The sequence below is a fragment of the Mirounga angustirostris genome, unplaced genomic scaffold (assembly GCF_029215605.1).
Source record: "Mirounga angustirostris isolate CCGP_5_RB_7025 unplaced genomic scaffold, mMirAng1.0.hap1 SCAF_12, whole genome shotgun sequence".
NCBI lineage: Eukaryota > Metazoa > Chordata > Mammalia > Carnivora > Phocidae > Mirounga > Mirounga angustirostris.
In genome coordinates this window covers 89,401,253-89,417,790 of record NW_026991720.1, presented here as the reverse complement: position 1 = coordinate 89,417,790, position 16,538 = coordinate 89,401,253, and the positions used below count along the sequence as shown (strand labels likewise).

Genomic DNA, 16,538 nt, shown 5'->3' with positions numbered 1-16,538 from the left:
TGGAGCAGTGAGGATGCATGGGAACCTGTCCTAACAGCCAAAGAGGAATCCTGAAACAGTGTGACACGTGTGTACAGTAAGACATTGCTTGGCCTGTAATAATATACCAACATTCATGCTTTTCTGTGACTCAGGCTCTGTGTGTTTGTATCTCTATCTGCTACTTTTTCTTTCTGCCATGTGGGAAAACTCATTCTCCTTTTCACTTGCTCATTGTTTCTTCTCACTCTTGCTGCTTTTGTTTCAAGGTTTCTGCTTATTGCCACTTTCCTTCCAGTAACAATTTGGGGCAGTTCTTATGCAAGACAATGTCATAGGCCACTGGTGACAGACTTGGTATAGTTTCTTTTGACCTACCATTGTTTCCCAATCTAATCAGTTGTGGCCAAGGTCTCAAGGCCCTATATGACCTGAGGTTTGGTGAACCGTGTATAAGGACCTGCCCAAGCTACTTTCCTGAGGAGTCTGGGCACTGCAAGTGCCCAGAACATTGTAAGAGTTCTCTCCTGCGAGTTAATGTTTTACTTTTATGTTAAGATATACATTAAAAAAATACCCCCTCATAGTTAAGTTGGGATTTAAGTATTGCTTTTTTGGGATAACTTTCTCATTTTGTACTTAAATCATGGCATTATGTTCAGGGGAATTCTTTTTCGTGTGAAAGAATAAACTAACATGTAATGATGGTAGATTTATGTTTAATTTTAGGCAGTAAATTAAAATTTGATTTTTCAATTAAAATTTTAATTTTCATTCACGTCTTTGCTTTCAGCTCCAGATCTTAAACCTGTCAGAATCATGCATTTCTTTTTTTTCCCCCTTTGTTCAATACACTCCTTTGACAGTAAGTTTTAAGAACCTATTTATTTTTGCCTCTTATCTAGCTATTAGCAATAAGGGAAATTTCATGTTTATGCAGGATTTTATAATGAATGAAAATTTCAAGCATTCTGAATCATTTGACTTTTATAATAATTATGTTTAGAAGTTGCTTATCATCATTTTATGGATAAGTAAACCGAGGTTCTGAAAGTTACTTGCTGGAGTTCATAAAGCCAGTGTGCAGCACATTATAACTGCAAAATGAGATTTCTTTCTCTAAATTTAATATTCTTTGCTTTTGATTCTGTGGAATATATAAAAAAGGTAGACAGTATAGTTCCTGTTCTCCAGAAGCTTGCTGGAGGTAAAAAAATAAAATAAAATCAGGAACAAGTCCAGCTTCGTAAGTACTGATGCAGTACACTGGTCTAGGACTTCTGAGGCCTGACTGCTATTCTTCATCACTCGAGCAGCATGGTAGTGAAAGAACTTGAATATCTTTAACACCCCTCCCCCAGCTTTATTGAGTTATAACTGACATATAACATTGTGTAAGTTTAAAGTGTGTAACATGATGATTTGATACGTGTGTATATTTTGAGGTGATTACCAGGTGATTACCACGATAAGGTTAGTTAACTCATCCTTCACCATACCTAATTACCAGTTCTGTGGTGGTAGTATGTTCTTTTATAATGAAAGTTTGGAGTGAGTCTGTGAATTCCCTTCCAGCTCTAAAATGCTATGATTCTGTGAAGCTGTGATCTTTTCTTTTATAAATGTTTTTATTTTTTATGGTTACACAAGGATGAGAAGTCAGGATTGTTTGTGTTTAAGATAAACACTTTTTATTTTTATTGTTATTTAATATGTGCCCTAATTTTCTTTTTTTTTTTAAATTTTTTTAAAGATTTTATTTATTTATTCTGAGAGAGAGAGAGAGAGAGAGGCAGAGGGAGAAGCAGGCTCCCCACTGAGCAGGGAGCCCGATGTGGGACTCGATCCCAGGACCCTGGGATCATGACCTGAGCTGAAGGCAGACGCTTAACCATCTGAGCCACCCAGGCTCCCTATGTGCCCTAATTTTCTACCCCCTTATTTTAAAAGATATTATACTAGAGGAACAACTAAATTGAATAACTTTGGCCAAATTATTATAAAGGAAGAAAGAGAGGAAGGGAAAATAAAGAGAAAGAAATATGCCTGTGGACATTTTGGTATCTTTATTTCCAGTATTTAATTTTTCCTGGATTGACTCCTATGCAGGCTTACTTTAGGAAGGAAATTCATCTTAGAAATGTGCTGCCTTTAAAACTATTTTGAAGTCTAGGGGCTCTTTGGAAGCTTATTATGTTTTAACCATTTTTATTCTGTTCACTTTATTTAGTCATTTCTGTTTTGAACATTGGGGAGACTTTAATGTTCCTGTTTAATCTTTTTATTCTTTGAGCTTCTAATTCATTTAAATGCATGTGGTATAAGAAAGCAAGAAAGAAAGAGCTATGAAGTTGTTTTTGCCTTGAACATAAAATCACTATGATTGTTCTCTCAATTAGAAGAAAGTACTTTTACATTTAATTCTTTTTGCTTTTTATCCCCATTTCACTCTCTTTCCAGAAGCCTTTTCTTTCTCCAAGCAGAGGCTTCTGACTTCATCTATATACATGAATACATGAGTTGAATTTAATTATCACCCCAAGAATCATCTATCTTAGCTCATTTTAGTAACATTTTTTGCTTATGAACTGCCTCAGAGTTTTTCAGAAAGAAATTTTGAAGAGCTTATTATCTCTTACATAGAGTATTTAAATTTTTTTAACTTTAAAATTATATAAGAAAATGAGTTTTTTAACTTCCAGTGTAACAGCTTTGTTGAGATATAATCCACATACCTATTATATAACATTTTTATCTTTCAAATTATTTTTTTAACTTTTTATCATTTTACTTTTTAATTTTTTAAGTCATACACATATATTAGCTTTTTACTGGAAAGTTTTTAATTTAACTTTTTAACTTTGGAATTATATAAGTAAGGAAGTTTGAGAAAATGTTTGGATAAAGACAGAAGAAATCATCCTTAAAACATATTCTCTTTTCTGTGTTTATGTTTTATAAATACGTGGTTTTCATCATATAATTAAGTAGGGTCCTTTTTAGTTTTCAGTTAATGTGGTGTCAAATAATTTTATCTACTTTATTGTAGATAGAATTGGAATGATGCCTTATTTTACTGGCTGTATGATTATCCACCAAACAAATGAATGTGCCAGGAAGGAAGGAAGAGAAAGGTAACAGCAACATAAAATGCCAGTGTCCCCAAACACTGTAAAAACAGAGAGAGCAACTACCACAGCAAAACCAAAAAACCTGTGCTGTGGAAGTGATTTTGTGCTAGTTCTGGACCTCGCCTCCAAGGGGCATAGCTGCTTTTGTTCTGCTCTGGGAAAGCCACTGTCTGTGTAAGCAGTCCAACTACCTTGAGACCACCATGCTGTGACACGGAAGCCCCAGCTAACCATGTGGAGGTGATAGGTGCAGAAGCACTGAGGCACCAGACACGGGAGTGAAGCCCTCTGGTCCTGTCCAGACCAGCCTCTTTGTCAGCCGGATGCAGCAGAGTCAGTAATCCCAGGTGATAGCACAGGGAGCATATGAACCCTGCCAAAATTACCCACAGAATTGTGAGACCGAACAAATCATTTTCAACCAGTAAGTTTTGGGTTGATTTTTTTTCTGCAACAGTAGGTATTGGTAGACCTGCCAAACTGATTTTCAAGTATAGAGACAGCCATCCAGAAAGAAGAATGCAGGGAAGATTGTTCCCATGAATCTTTCCTTGGGAATCTGATAGTGTACTTGAGAATGACTAGAGAAACACTAAAGACTGGTGATGAGCATTAGAGTTGAGATTAAGTGAAGGATATAAAGGGGAGTATCTCATGTAATGGCTGTATGTTTTGACAAAGCTCAACTGTAAAAAAAAATGTAGGGAGAGCATGTGCAAAACATGTTTTTATAAACTATCCTCAGCTGTCATATTTGTGTTTGTAGTGTGGGTTTTGTATTGAGATAATGTTTTCTGTGTGTTGTGCAGCAAAGCAAATGCATAATTTTAAATTATTCTAATTCTGTTATTTCTCATGTCTCTGAGAGCCGGAAGTCTCTGTGGAAGAAATAATGTACAGATGTAAGTTAGAAGAATAAGTAAACACCCTGTGCTCCTGATTTTTAATTGGAAATATCAGTATGAACTCATGAGGTATTTTAATTTTATCTTGACATATACATCACATATGTATATATTTTTGTACATATGTATATGTATAATATTAATCTGAAGATGTTTTATGTATATTATGGAATAAAGCAAATGAATATGTGATAATTTTTTTCTATTTTCTTAATTTATTTTACATGAAAGCGGCTTTTTTCACTTTCATTCTTGAAGATATGTTCATTGGATATAGAGTTCTAGGTTGACAGTTTTCTTTTAGCAACTTAAAGATGTGGTCCTTCTGTTTTTTGGTCCTTATAATTTTTTTTTTTATGTAATTTGATTCTGACATTTCCTAGCTATGTCTGCTGAAAAGTCACAGAAATGAGCAAACCTAGTCCCAGAATGTGTTCTTGAAATGCTGCTGACTTCTAAAATAAATTGGGGCTTCTTTGATAAATCTTTGATTCCAGGGCATGAAATATATAAAATGATCCTGGAATATTTTTATACTATATATCAAGGAAGCTATCAGCCATTACTAACTAGAGTCAAGACCAAAGGATTGAGGAGCCAACTCAAAGAGCGTCTGGGATGACTAACAAGCTCAGTTTTAGCACTGGAAGTCCCGGGTCCCAGGAAACCTCTTTCTCAGGCATTTGGTACCATTGATCACCCTCAGAGGCTCCCACTGGCCACAAAGGGACAAGGTGAGCATCTGCAAGGGTAAGAGCTAAGTGGGTTGGCATCCTGTATTATGTCTAAATCTCTGAGTTCATACTGTTCATCTTTAGTAGATACCAGGAAAACAGTCTTTAATTTTGAAATCTGATGAAGCAAGGGAAAGAATCAAGTATTTATTTTTACTTTTCTTTATGAACAGTACCACCAGGTAAACATATAGTAGGTGAGGTAAAGTTTCTTTTTATAGAAAATTTTATATGCTAGCAAGTAAAGACAAAATGATAGAATTGGAGTAATCTCTATATTTTAATGGATTTTGACATTGAGTATCAGTGACTGCTAACAACACAAAGAGAAAATCACACATGTGCTGCACATGCACCACTACCTAAGGAAAATACCCAAAATACTAAGCCTGAGTCTGACAAAGCTGCCTACATCCAACTGCCAATGTATGGGAAACACGCAAGACAGAGGAACATGTTCAGCTGCACAGTGGGACTGCATTCCGTGAAACCCAGCCTGTGGGAAATGTATAGGACAGATGGTCGAATATGCTTAGCAGATTGTAAAGAAAAAGTAAGAGATGGTGAGGGAACCTATATGGATTAAAAAAAAGGGCGAGTTTCAACTATAGCAGTTAGGTATATACATTTCAGTAATAAAACCATAAATAAAAGTAAGGAAGTGATTACCACAAAAACCAGAGTAGTGGTGTTTCTTGGTTGGGTTGGGAGAGTGAGAAGGGAATGGATGGAGGGTGTCATGACTGGGATAGGGTACATACATGGAGGGCTTCTGTAGTCGCTGACATGGTTCTGTCTTCTGATCTGCATGGTGGTTCCAAGTTCAGTTAGCTGTAATTTCTCTGTGTGGTTTTCTGTGTTTGTAATATCTATATCTATTTCAAAGACTATTTTAGAGCAGTTTTAGGTTCACAGCGAAAGTAAGAGGAAGATGGAGGTGTCTCCCATATCCCCTGTCCCCACACATGCATGGCCTCCCCCTTAATCACCATCTCCCCCCTCCCAGAGTGGTACATGTGTTACAGTTGATGAACTTACATTGACACATCATCTCCCAAAGTCCATAGTTTACATCAGGGTTCACTCTTGGTGTACATTCAGTGGTTTGGGACAAATGTATGGTGACATATGTCAGTCATTATAGTGTTATACAAAGTATTTTTAGTGCCCTGAAAGTCCTCTATACTCTGCCTATTCATTCCTCCAAACTTTGGCAGCCACTGATCTTTTTCCTTTATAGTTTTGCCTTTTCCAGAGTGTTAGATAGTTGGAATCATACAATATACAGCCTTTCAGATTAACTTCTTTCACTTAGTAACATGAATTTAAGGCTCCTCTATGCCTTTTCCTGGCTTGATATCTCATTTCTTTTTAGTGCTGAATAATGTTTGTATTAAATTTGGTTATAAAAGTCCAAAATAAAAAATAAGGAAGGGAAATTGACTGGAGTGGAGGCCACTATATTAGGAATTAGTGGTAAGTGATGCCTTATATATTATCTAAGACTTCTTGACTGAGGATTTTATTAAATGCTATCGTGAGAAGATTGAACATAATCTCTCAGTAGAGAGCCACTGAAGTTTATTAAAAAGAGGGGCTAGAGTGCTGAAAACTGTGTTTCTAAGAAGATAAACCTAGCAGGATGGATTTCAGGAAGAGATTGGAAAGCTAGTGTACATCACATTGTGAAGGTGAAGGTGGTAAAGATTTGGATTATGTGATGCTTGTAGGAACAAAGATAATGTAACAGTTGTGATATGCAACAGAAGAATAGTAAGACTTGATGATGGATGAAGTATGGTTAAAAATAAAAGCATTAGAAATAAGCTCAAAGATTTCATTTTTGAGGGCATATCCTTTATTGGACAGGTACTGGGGAATTCTAGAAGGACAATTCTAGGTGATTAGACTAAAGTAAGATCTGGTGTTTCTCCTCATGATGTATTTAGAATCCCAGAGGAATGATCACTAGGGATTCAACATTCCAACTGGTTCATTTAAAAACACTATTCTGACAAGCAAAAAACTGATAACGGTGGTTTTTTTTTTTTTTTTTTTTTAAGATTTTATTTATTTATTTGACAGAGAAAGACACAGCGAGAGAGGGAACACAAACGGGGAGTGGGAGAGGGAGAAGCAGACTCCCTGCCGAACAGGGAGCCCAATGTGGGACTTGATCCAGGATCATGACCTGAGCCGAAGGCAGTCGCTTAACCAACTGAGCCACCCAGGCGCCCTATAACGGTGGTTTTTGATAAGTGCATATTTGTGACAGAGATACGAGGGTGACTTTTTTTCTTTTGAATCTTGAATTATGTGCTTATATTACTTATTCAGAAAATAAAATTTAATTAAAAGATAAAGATGCCCAAATCTTCCAATTTTCAGGGACAGATTCTTAGTTGGCATTCTTTTATCATTGTAAGTGCTTTAGACTGTAGTTACTCAGAAAAGCATTCAGGTGGGGTGCGGTGCTTGGGTGGCTCAGTCCTTAAGCGTCTGCCTTCGGCTCAGGTCGTTATCCCATAGTCCTGGGATCGGGCTCCCTGCTCAGCGGGAAGCCTGCTTCTCCCTCTCTCATTCCCCCTCCTTGTGTTCCCTTTCTCGCTGTGTCTCTGTCTGTCAAATAAATAAATAAAATCTTTAAAAAAAAAAAAAAGCATTGAGGTAAGCATATTTAGTAATTGGTCACCTTTGACTTACATATGTTTGTAAACATTGTATTTTTGAACAAATTTTATGTTTATGTGTCTCTGTATGTTGTGTGGGTGCACGTGTGGTTCTGGGTCTGGGTGTGTTTGTGTGTTTCATTCAGAAAAAAATGTTTAGGGCGCCTGGGTGGCTCAGTTGGTTAAGCGACTGCCTTCGGCTCAGGTCATGATCCTGGAGTCCCGGGATCGAGTCCCGCATCGGGCTCCCTGCTCGGCAGGGAGTCTGCTTCTCCCTCTGACCCTCCCCCCTCTCATGTGCTTGCTCTCTCTCATTCTCTCTCTCTCAAATAAATAAATTAAAAAAAAAAAATCTTTAAGAAAAAAATGTTTATAGCTGGAGTCTCAACTCTTTTCCTAGTGCTTTTAATTCTTACTGCCTCCAGTTAATGATTTTCCTCCTTAGATGGGAGATGTTCTTCTCAACCAGCTTCAGGGCCATAAAGATGGTGGTAATGTAGCAGCACAGACTGTCTCTCTTCATTATCACTACTGATACTAAAGGTCACTACATATCTGTGATTCCATCAGTCTCCCCTCTTCTGTCTCTCCCTCAGGCCATTGCTCTGGACCCAGCTTCTACAGTAAAGTGTCCTGAAATACATGAGCCTTCATTTTGTGTCTTAGTCTTTGGCTAGGTAAAGGTGAAATATTACATCTGGTGATGAAAAGAGAATAGGAGGTGCCATGTATATATGATAGTTTTTTTTGTTTTAATAACTTTCCTAATTTGTTATTAGTGATAAAAGAACCATTAGACAAATTCAAGGAGGGGACTTACTCCTTAGGTCTAGTGAAATCAGAAGTTTTAAGTCTGCTCCCCTGTGGACCCAGGAAAGAGAAACCAGGATTGGAAACAGAGGCAGTAGCTAAGCAGCAGCAGCAGAGTAGCTGTCAACCTTGGTTGCACGCGGGCACCACTGAGGATATTAAAAAGAAATACTGATGCTTCGTTCCCACCTCTAGAGATCCTGATTTAATTGGTCAGGGCTATGGTGTGGGCTTGGAACTTTTGGAACCTACACTTTCGAATTTAATATGAAGACTGCGAACCACTGGCCTAGAGAAGAAAACTGGTCTAGGACTGAGGAAAGGAGTTCCCAGGTTTCACAGCACTTTGGTCCCCAAATCTCTTCTTTTGGGATAAACTAGAGTTTACTGTAAAATGATGCTTTCCAGGCTTTGTGATTTTTTAGGTTTCTGATGGGTAGAAAACACAAAAAAGACATGAATGAGTCGTTAGCATCTGGAAAGAATGGACAGATTCACAGCATAATAGCAATGAAACTTCATGGATTGATTACACTTATTTATTTTATTTTGATATTTACACAGGTTGCCTGTGATTTGCTTCGGAGAATAATTCGCATCTTATATCTCACTAAGAGACTCCAAGGACAACTGCAAGGGGGGAGTAGAGAGATAACAAAAGCTGCTCAGAGTCTTAATGAACTTGGTAAGTCCTCTTTTAATTAAAAAATTAGAGTTTTACAGATTTTTCAGTCACTTGATTTGTTGGCTTTTGTTATCACCAGTAACAAATATTATTGAACAAATGTATTTAATAATTGGCTGTATACAACATTGTCACACTTTGCAAAATGGGTGAATAAAATTAGTTGATTTCTTAGAAATGCTGTTTATTTTTAAAATTCTCATACGGTAGAATTGGCCGTTTTTTTGGGTGTACACGCCTATGAATTTTAACACATGCATAGATTACTCATGTAATCGCCAGCACAGTCATGATATAGAATAAGTTTCATCACCCCAAAAATTTCCTCCTGCTATCCCTTTACAGTCTCACCTCCTCCCCTAACTTTGGCAACCATTGATTGGTTCTCCATCAGTTTAGTTTTATATTTTGGGGAATGTCACATAAATGGGATTATAAAGTATGTAACCTTTTGAGGCTGATTTTTGTATTCAGCATAATACCTTTGAGATATATCCAAGTTTTTATTTATACCATTGTTTGTTACTTGGTGTTTGGTGGAATATCATTGTGTGGTTTTACCACAGTTTATTGATTCAAGGACTGAAGGAAGTTTATGTTGTTCCTAGTTTTTGGTGATTATGAATAGAGCTACTGTAAACATTTGTGTACAGGTTTTCATGTGAACTTAATTTTCATTTCTGTAGGAGAAATTTTTTTTAGGTGACAAATCCTATGTTGACATTATGCCTAGAAGACTTATTGAATTCATTTCTTAATATGCTCATTCATCTTTCAAGTGTTTAAAACAGACTCTTGACATTCAAGGGTTTAACATTCATAGTTTTGACTATTAACAAGCTGCAAGGTCCATGATGATATAGTTCATATTTCAGGCAAAATTTTGAATAGCTACTGAGTGTACATAGAACTAACACCTGCATTTTAATGAGGCTTTGTGGTTTTCTTCTTTTCTTTGGGTACTCAGTAATTCTTCTGAAGTGGATGTGTTTAGTGATTTTGTACCTTTGTAGGTCCAGAGGTCTTTGATGATATCCAATTCAAGTATCAAGAGTCTACTTACTCTTCGTGGTATGCTTTGAAAATAATATCAGAAAGATATGCATTACATGTTATTTTTGAATTTTTCTGTCTTTGCTATTTCAATTACATAGTCAGGTTGTAATGCTTATTCCATATTTTTTACTAAAGCAGTATAGCCTCCTTCATAAATGATACTTGAGTATCAATTTTTAATGCTCAAATACATTGCCTAAGCATTGGGAATATCATTGGGAATATATCTAACTTGTGATTTAGTATGCTTGGAATATATTATATAAAAAATATTTACTTAAATTAAAAAAATTTAAGTTTTAAGTTCTAGTTAGTTAACAAAGTGTTATATTATTTTCAGGTGTATAATATAGTGATTCAGTACTTCTGTACATCACTGGGTGCTCATCACAGCTAAATGCACTCCTTAATCCCCATCATCTATTTAACCCATTCCCCCCACCTCTCCTCTAGTAATCATCAGTTTGTTCTCTATAGTTAAAGTCTGTTAAAAAGTTAATTTTTAATCAGTGAGTAACGCTTGAGTGTTTTTTTTTCACAATATGTGCTAAATGTAGGAGTGTAAAAATTCTAGTATAAGCTTTTATTTTTTGCTTTATCACATTTAATTTCTTTGCTCCAAAAATAATCTGTAGGATAATAGAATCATTAAAAACAGGCACAAATTATTCCAAGGTTTATTATGTATATTTGTCATCATTGACACTGTTCCATAATAAAAAATTGCTAGATTTTGATTATGACTGTCATTTTTTTCTAGAAAAAACAGATGCTGTAATGCAAATGGTGATGTCTTCTTTTTAAAAAAACAGACACAAGTATCAATCATAATGTTCTGAGTTGGTTCAGTGTAGAGTATAAACCCATTATCCTTCCAATGAGGCATTGGCTTTATCCAAAGTTTTTAAAATATTAAATGGTGAATAGTTGTTGAGAAAATATAGTTCATGGTGGAATTATCTCAAAATGGATTATAGTAACTTAAATTTTTTAACCTTTGCAGATTATATACCATTCAAAATTTGCAAAGACATCATCTCTTCATCATTCACCACTGTGGTTCAGTCTTAGCCAACCCTGGCATTGATAATAAGGAGAAGCCAAGAGGAAGATAAAGTTTCTTCTTTTGGAATTAATATGTTAATAAAAGTAATAACTTGGGAATCAGTATTACAATTACACATATATACAAAATGATATTTTATGATTGGAACATCTCTGAAATTATCAGTGTCTATATCAGTATGGTTCTGATTCTCATTAGAAAGAATAAAATGATGAAGAGTAGTAGTGTTTACACAGGCCCTTGAAATTAGCTTAAAATAATCTCTTAAACTTGAAAGGTCTTGATGGTTGAATTGCAGAGACCAGACGAAATACATTGTCATCTAGAAATTAAGTGTATTTTGAGGGACTGGAGGGAATGTAGAGTGACTGCTAAAGGCTACCAATTTCTCTTTGGGATGATGAAAATGTTCTGGAATTAAATAGTGGTGATTGTTGCACAACCTCATCAGTATATGGAAAAGCTGCTGAATTGTGCACTTAAAACTGTTGAATTTTATGGTATTTGAATTATATACCAATATAAAAACTATATTCTGGTACCTGGTGACAATTATTTTATATTGGTACCTTTTCTTAAATTGAGGTCTAAATGACATTCAATAAACTGCACATATTGAAAATGTATAGTTTGGTAAGTTTTGACACGAAACATCACCAGCATCAAGGTAATGAACATAACTATCACTCCCAAAAGTTTCCTCCTGCCACTTGGCAAGCCTTCCTCAGGCATTTGCTGATCTTCTTTCTGTCACTGTAGATTTAGTTGGCACTTTAGAAATCATACAGTTTGTATGTGTTCTTGTGGCTTCTTCCAGTCAGTTAATTTTGAGATTTATCCATGTTGTTGTGTGTATCAATAGCTCCTTCCTTTCTTTTTCTGAGTAGTATTCCATCTATTAGATATCCCACAGTTGGCTTATCCATTAGCCTGTTGATGGATATTTGGGTTGTTTCTAGTTTTTGGCTATAACAAATCAAGCTGCTATGAACATTCATGTACAAGTCTTTGTATGGACATATATGCTTTCATTTATCTTTGATAAATACATAGGAATGGAATGGCTAGATCATATGGTAGATGTATGTTTAACTTTTTAAGAAATTGCCAAGGTGTTTTTCAAAGTAGTTGTAAAATTTTACATTCCTATCAGTAGTATATGAAAATTGTACTTCTCCACATGCTAACACTTGTAATAGTCTTGTTAATTTTAGCCGTTCTAATAGATGTATAGTGGTACTGTTTTGAGTTTACAAAAAATTTGAACTAATAAAGGAGTTTAGCAAGATTTCAGGATACAAGATTAATATACAAAAATTAGTTTTATTTCCATGTACTGTTAACAAGCAACTGGAAATTGAAATTCAAAAATACCAATTATAAATATGAAAAATATGAAATAGGTTGAATTTGACAAAAGATTCGTAAGACATATAGACTGAGAACTAGAAAACATTGTGAATGGTGAAAGAAGACATAAATTAATAAATAAACCTTGTCTGTGAAATGGAAGACTTAATATTGTTAAGATATCCATTCTCTCTAAATTGATCTATATGAATTCAATATGGTTATAATCTGAATCCCAACAGGTTTTTATTTAGAAATTAACAAACTGATTTGAAAATTCATATGGAAATGCAAAATATCTAAATAGACAAAGCTTTTAAAAGAGAACAAAGTTGGAAGATTAACCCTACCTGATTTGAAGACTTACTACAAAAACTTATAGTAAACAAGACAAAAAGATAGACAAACATATCAATGGAACAGAATAGTGAGTCTAGAAATAGACCTACACTTATATGAACAACTGATTTTTGACAAATTTAGCAGGGAGAAGGTAGTCTTTTCAGCAGATGGTACTGGCACAATTGGATAGCTATATGCGAAACAGTGAACTTGTAGTCATACCTCACTTCATATTAAAAAAATAAAATAAAACTAACTGAAAATGGATCATAGCCCTAAATGGAAAACCTACATTATAGAAAATCTAGAAGGAAATACAAGAGAACATTTCTGTGACTTTGTTTTAAGATTTTATTTATTTATTTGACAGAGAGAGACACAGCGAGAGAGGGAACAAAAGCAGGGGGAGAGGGAGAGGGAGAAGCAGGCTTCCTGCGGAGCAGGGAGTCTGATGCGGGGCTCAACCCCAGGACCCTGGGATCATGACCTGAGCCGAAGGCAGACGCTTAACAACTGAGCCACCCAGGTGCCCCTGTGACTTTGAATTAGAAAATGATTTCATAGATATATCATTCAAAGCACAATTCACACACAGAAAAACTGATAAATTAGATTTTATCAAAATTTAAAACTTCTGTTCTTTGAATGATACTATTAGAAGAATGAAAAGGCAAGCCATAAACAGGAAGAAAATACATGCAAAGTATGTATTTGCTAAAGGACTAGTGTCCCGAATATATAGAACACTCTACAACCTTGGTAAGAACACAAACAATGCAATTAAAAAATAGGCAAAAGATTTGTACAGACACTTCACCAAAGAAGATACATGGATGGCAGCTGTGCCTGTAAGGTGCTCAACATCATTAGGCATTAGGGAAACAAAAATTAAAATTGTACTAGTGTCTTACTGAGAATAAGCAGGATTAGCGCAGGCATACTTGGAATTTTTCAGGCAGACTGTTCTGCAATGATTTTTTAAAACTACTTAGTGTAGGTTTCAGGATTACATTGTATCATTGATTTAATGCTTTTCTTTAAGAAGAGTCCCAAGACTAGATGAAAATTTAGTTGGGCCTTACTACATACAAATTGATAACATTTTTTTGAGCATCGGCAAGATAATGTACTTAAAAATGTATTTTTAGTACCAACTACCCTTTAAAATTGTTGTTAGCCCATCAAATCAGGGTCTCTACATGATTCATAAGCTTGATATCTTTTCAGAATTTTTTGAGCAGCTTGGTAAGCTGTCATTGTGAACCAGAGGAAGGGACCTTCTTACAAATTAAATTGGTGTCTGAAATTACTTAAGATTAAACTATTGGAAAGGTTTTTGTAATATCAGTGTATCTAGATCAGGTTGAGTAACAGGTTTCCTTATTCCATGGAATGCATTTGTACTTTTTCTGCATTGAATCAAAGCTATAGTGGTGAAACCAGAAAGTGCTACATTTCCGCGATCAACATTATTTGTTTTCTCCTTTGGAACATGATGAGGTATTCTACCCATGATATAGACAACTTGACCTATCCACCATATACTCATTGGTAAGGAATCTAGTATACTCTTTGCTTTAGTGTTATCAAATGTTAAAATTCTGCTGGATACTGTTGGATTAGAATATTTAAATGTATTTTTTTAATTATGTTAATCACCATACATTACATCATTAGTTTTTGATAGAATATTTAATTGTAGAGAGAACATGGAAGACATAAATCTGTACTATTTTGATTTTAGGTAGATAATCTTTTCTTGTATACTAGTTGCCTTGGAGTTGTTGAGAAATTCAGTTTGAACCTAGTTCCTCTCTACTTGTGATTTCATTTAGATTCCTTACATTTTATTTCTCCTTATTTGTATTAGACCCTTACTTTTGGAAGTTTTTTTTAAACGATGAATCTTTAATTATCTTAAAGTTTACTAGGTGTTTTTGAGAGTCATGACTACCAAGAGCCAATATTTACCTTGTGAAGTTACCATAATTAGGGTTTATTTCTCTCTCACTTTTTCTGGCTTAGAAACTTTATTTTGCCAACAGTGAGAATTAATAATGTGTATGGATATTTTATTGCCTGACTTGTAAAGAAGGCATTCATTTGACTTACAAAAATACATAATAAGAAAAAATACATAAAAAGAATGAGCAACAAATCAGAGACCAGCAATACGAGTGAAAAAGGGTTGATCCATAGAGGGATCGCAGCCCAGCTTTTTGTGAGTCTTGAGTTGAGGCAGAGATGATTCATAATTCATCCCCCTCCTCCCATTGATAGGCATTCTTTTCACAGCTTTTGGGGAGAAATGGGATAGGGGATTCATATATAGGTAGGGGTGATTGGAGCTCTCACCAACTGTAATGACAACTCATCCTTCTGAAATTTTCTTGATTCTGCTTCATCTTTCCCTTCATATTAACCAAGTTCACAGGATACTGGTTTATAATCCAGAACACTGTTCATTAATTTGCAGTGAGGTATGTGCTGTTCGTTGGGCTGAACACATTTAATTTTCTCTCTGGATGGATTAAGTGGAAAAACAAATTTGTAATCAGAGACTTGTTGGTAGAATTTGAGTTAGATCAAGGGAAGCTGGTTGTATGATTCAGATATTTGGCGCAAAGTGTGATAAGCCTGATGCTTACATCTTCACATTAATAATGTGCCTACTTTTACCTGGAGTTCTGAATAAGTCTTGGGTCATGGGAAACCTCTCTTGGTCACTGCCAATCTCTTGACTCTGTATTTCTTGTTTTATGCTTCATGTTGTTGACTGTCCCTATTTAGTTTATATGTTATTATATCCAAGTGTAGGACACAATAAAATTGATTAGGTTTCTGCTTCCAATTAAAATTATATCTCAGTGCTGAGTACAGTTATATTCCAGATATGAATTGGGAGTTTGAGTGTTCCCTAAATTTTAGTCATACATTTGGTCTCTTGAACTTTAGAATGATTTTCTGCTAATCCCACTTGCTGGAAGAAACTTGTTAGTATTTAAATACTTAAGATTTATATGTTAATATGATAAGCTTTGTATCTTTTTATAGTATTGATGCTTTCTAAACAGAAATATAATGTCTTCTCATTCATTCCAGTCTGTTTTTATATTTTCAAAGATTTTTAGTTTTAAAATAATATATGTACATCATATATATTGTGTTTTATGATAACTTTATTTCTAGGTAGTTTAAAAATTTTTAGTTCCTAATTAATTTTTACTTATCCTACAAGTAGGGATTGGAGGAGAAAAAATTTTCCATAAAAAAATAAGCAGAGCATACTTTCATGTGGACTCTCTAGTCTTTTTTTTTCTCTCGTCTTTTTATGAAAATCATGATTTATGATTCATTTAGTTTATTTAGCAAATAGGTTTCAGTACACATAAGCCCTGTAGCTTTGTAGGAACCTGGTATAATATGAGTAAATGTAGTTTTTGTGTTTGAGAAGTTTAAGGTATATCCTTATCTGAAACGAAGCTTAAAACTGATAATGACAATGATGATGTTATTATTATTGTTATTATTATTATTCTCATCGTCCATGGGAGAAACCAGTCTCCTCTCTTCCCAGCTTTCTCATCTTGGTTCATCTGCATTTTCCATGAAAAGATAAGAAAAAAGCTCCACTCAATTTCTCACCATAAGACTTAGATAAATTCATTTGTTCATTCAGCCCATATTTATTGAATGCCTGCTATGTGTGCCATGTGCTGTTCTTGATATTGCAGATATATCAATGAACAAAACAAAAGCAGTGCCCCTCCCCTTTATAAGAGCTTATATTCTAGTGGGCTCTAGGTCATAT

The 16,538-nt window shown here is 34.9% G+C and overlaps 1 protein-coding gene across 3 annotated transcripts in view; it reads left to right on the top strand.

The window, feature by feature from the left end:
• COG5 (component of oligomeric golgi complex 5) overlaps positions 1-16,538 on the top strand; it is a 307,029-nt gene that overhangs the window by 31,944 nt on the left and 258,547 nt on the right. For all 3 annotated transcript variants that reach the window (XM_064575411.1, XM_064575412.1, XM_064575410.1), the window contains exon 6: positions 8,793-8,913. In XM_064575411.1, coding sequence (XP_064431481.1) covers positions 8,793-8,913 — 121 coding nt within the window. The remainder of the gene's footprint in view (positions 1-8,792; positions 8,914-16,538) is intronic.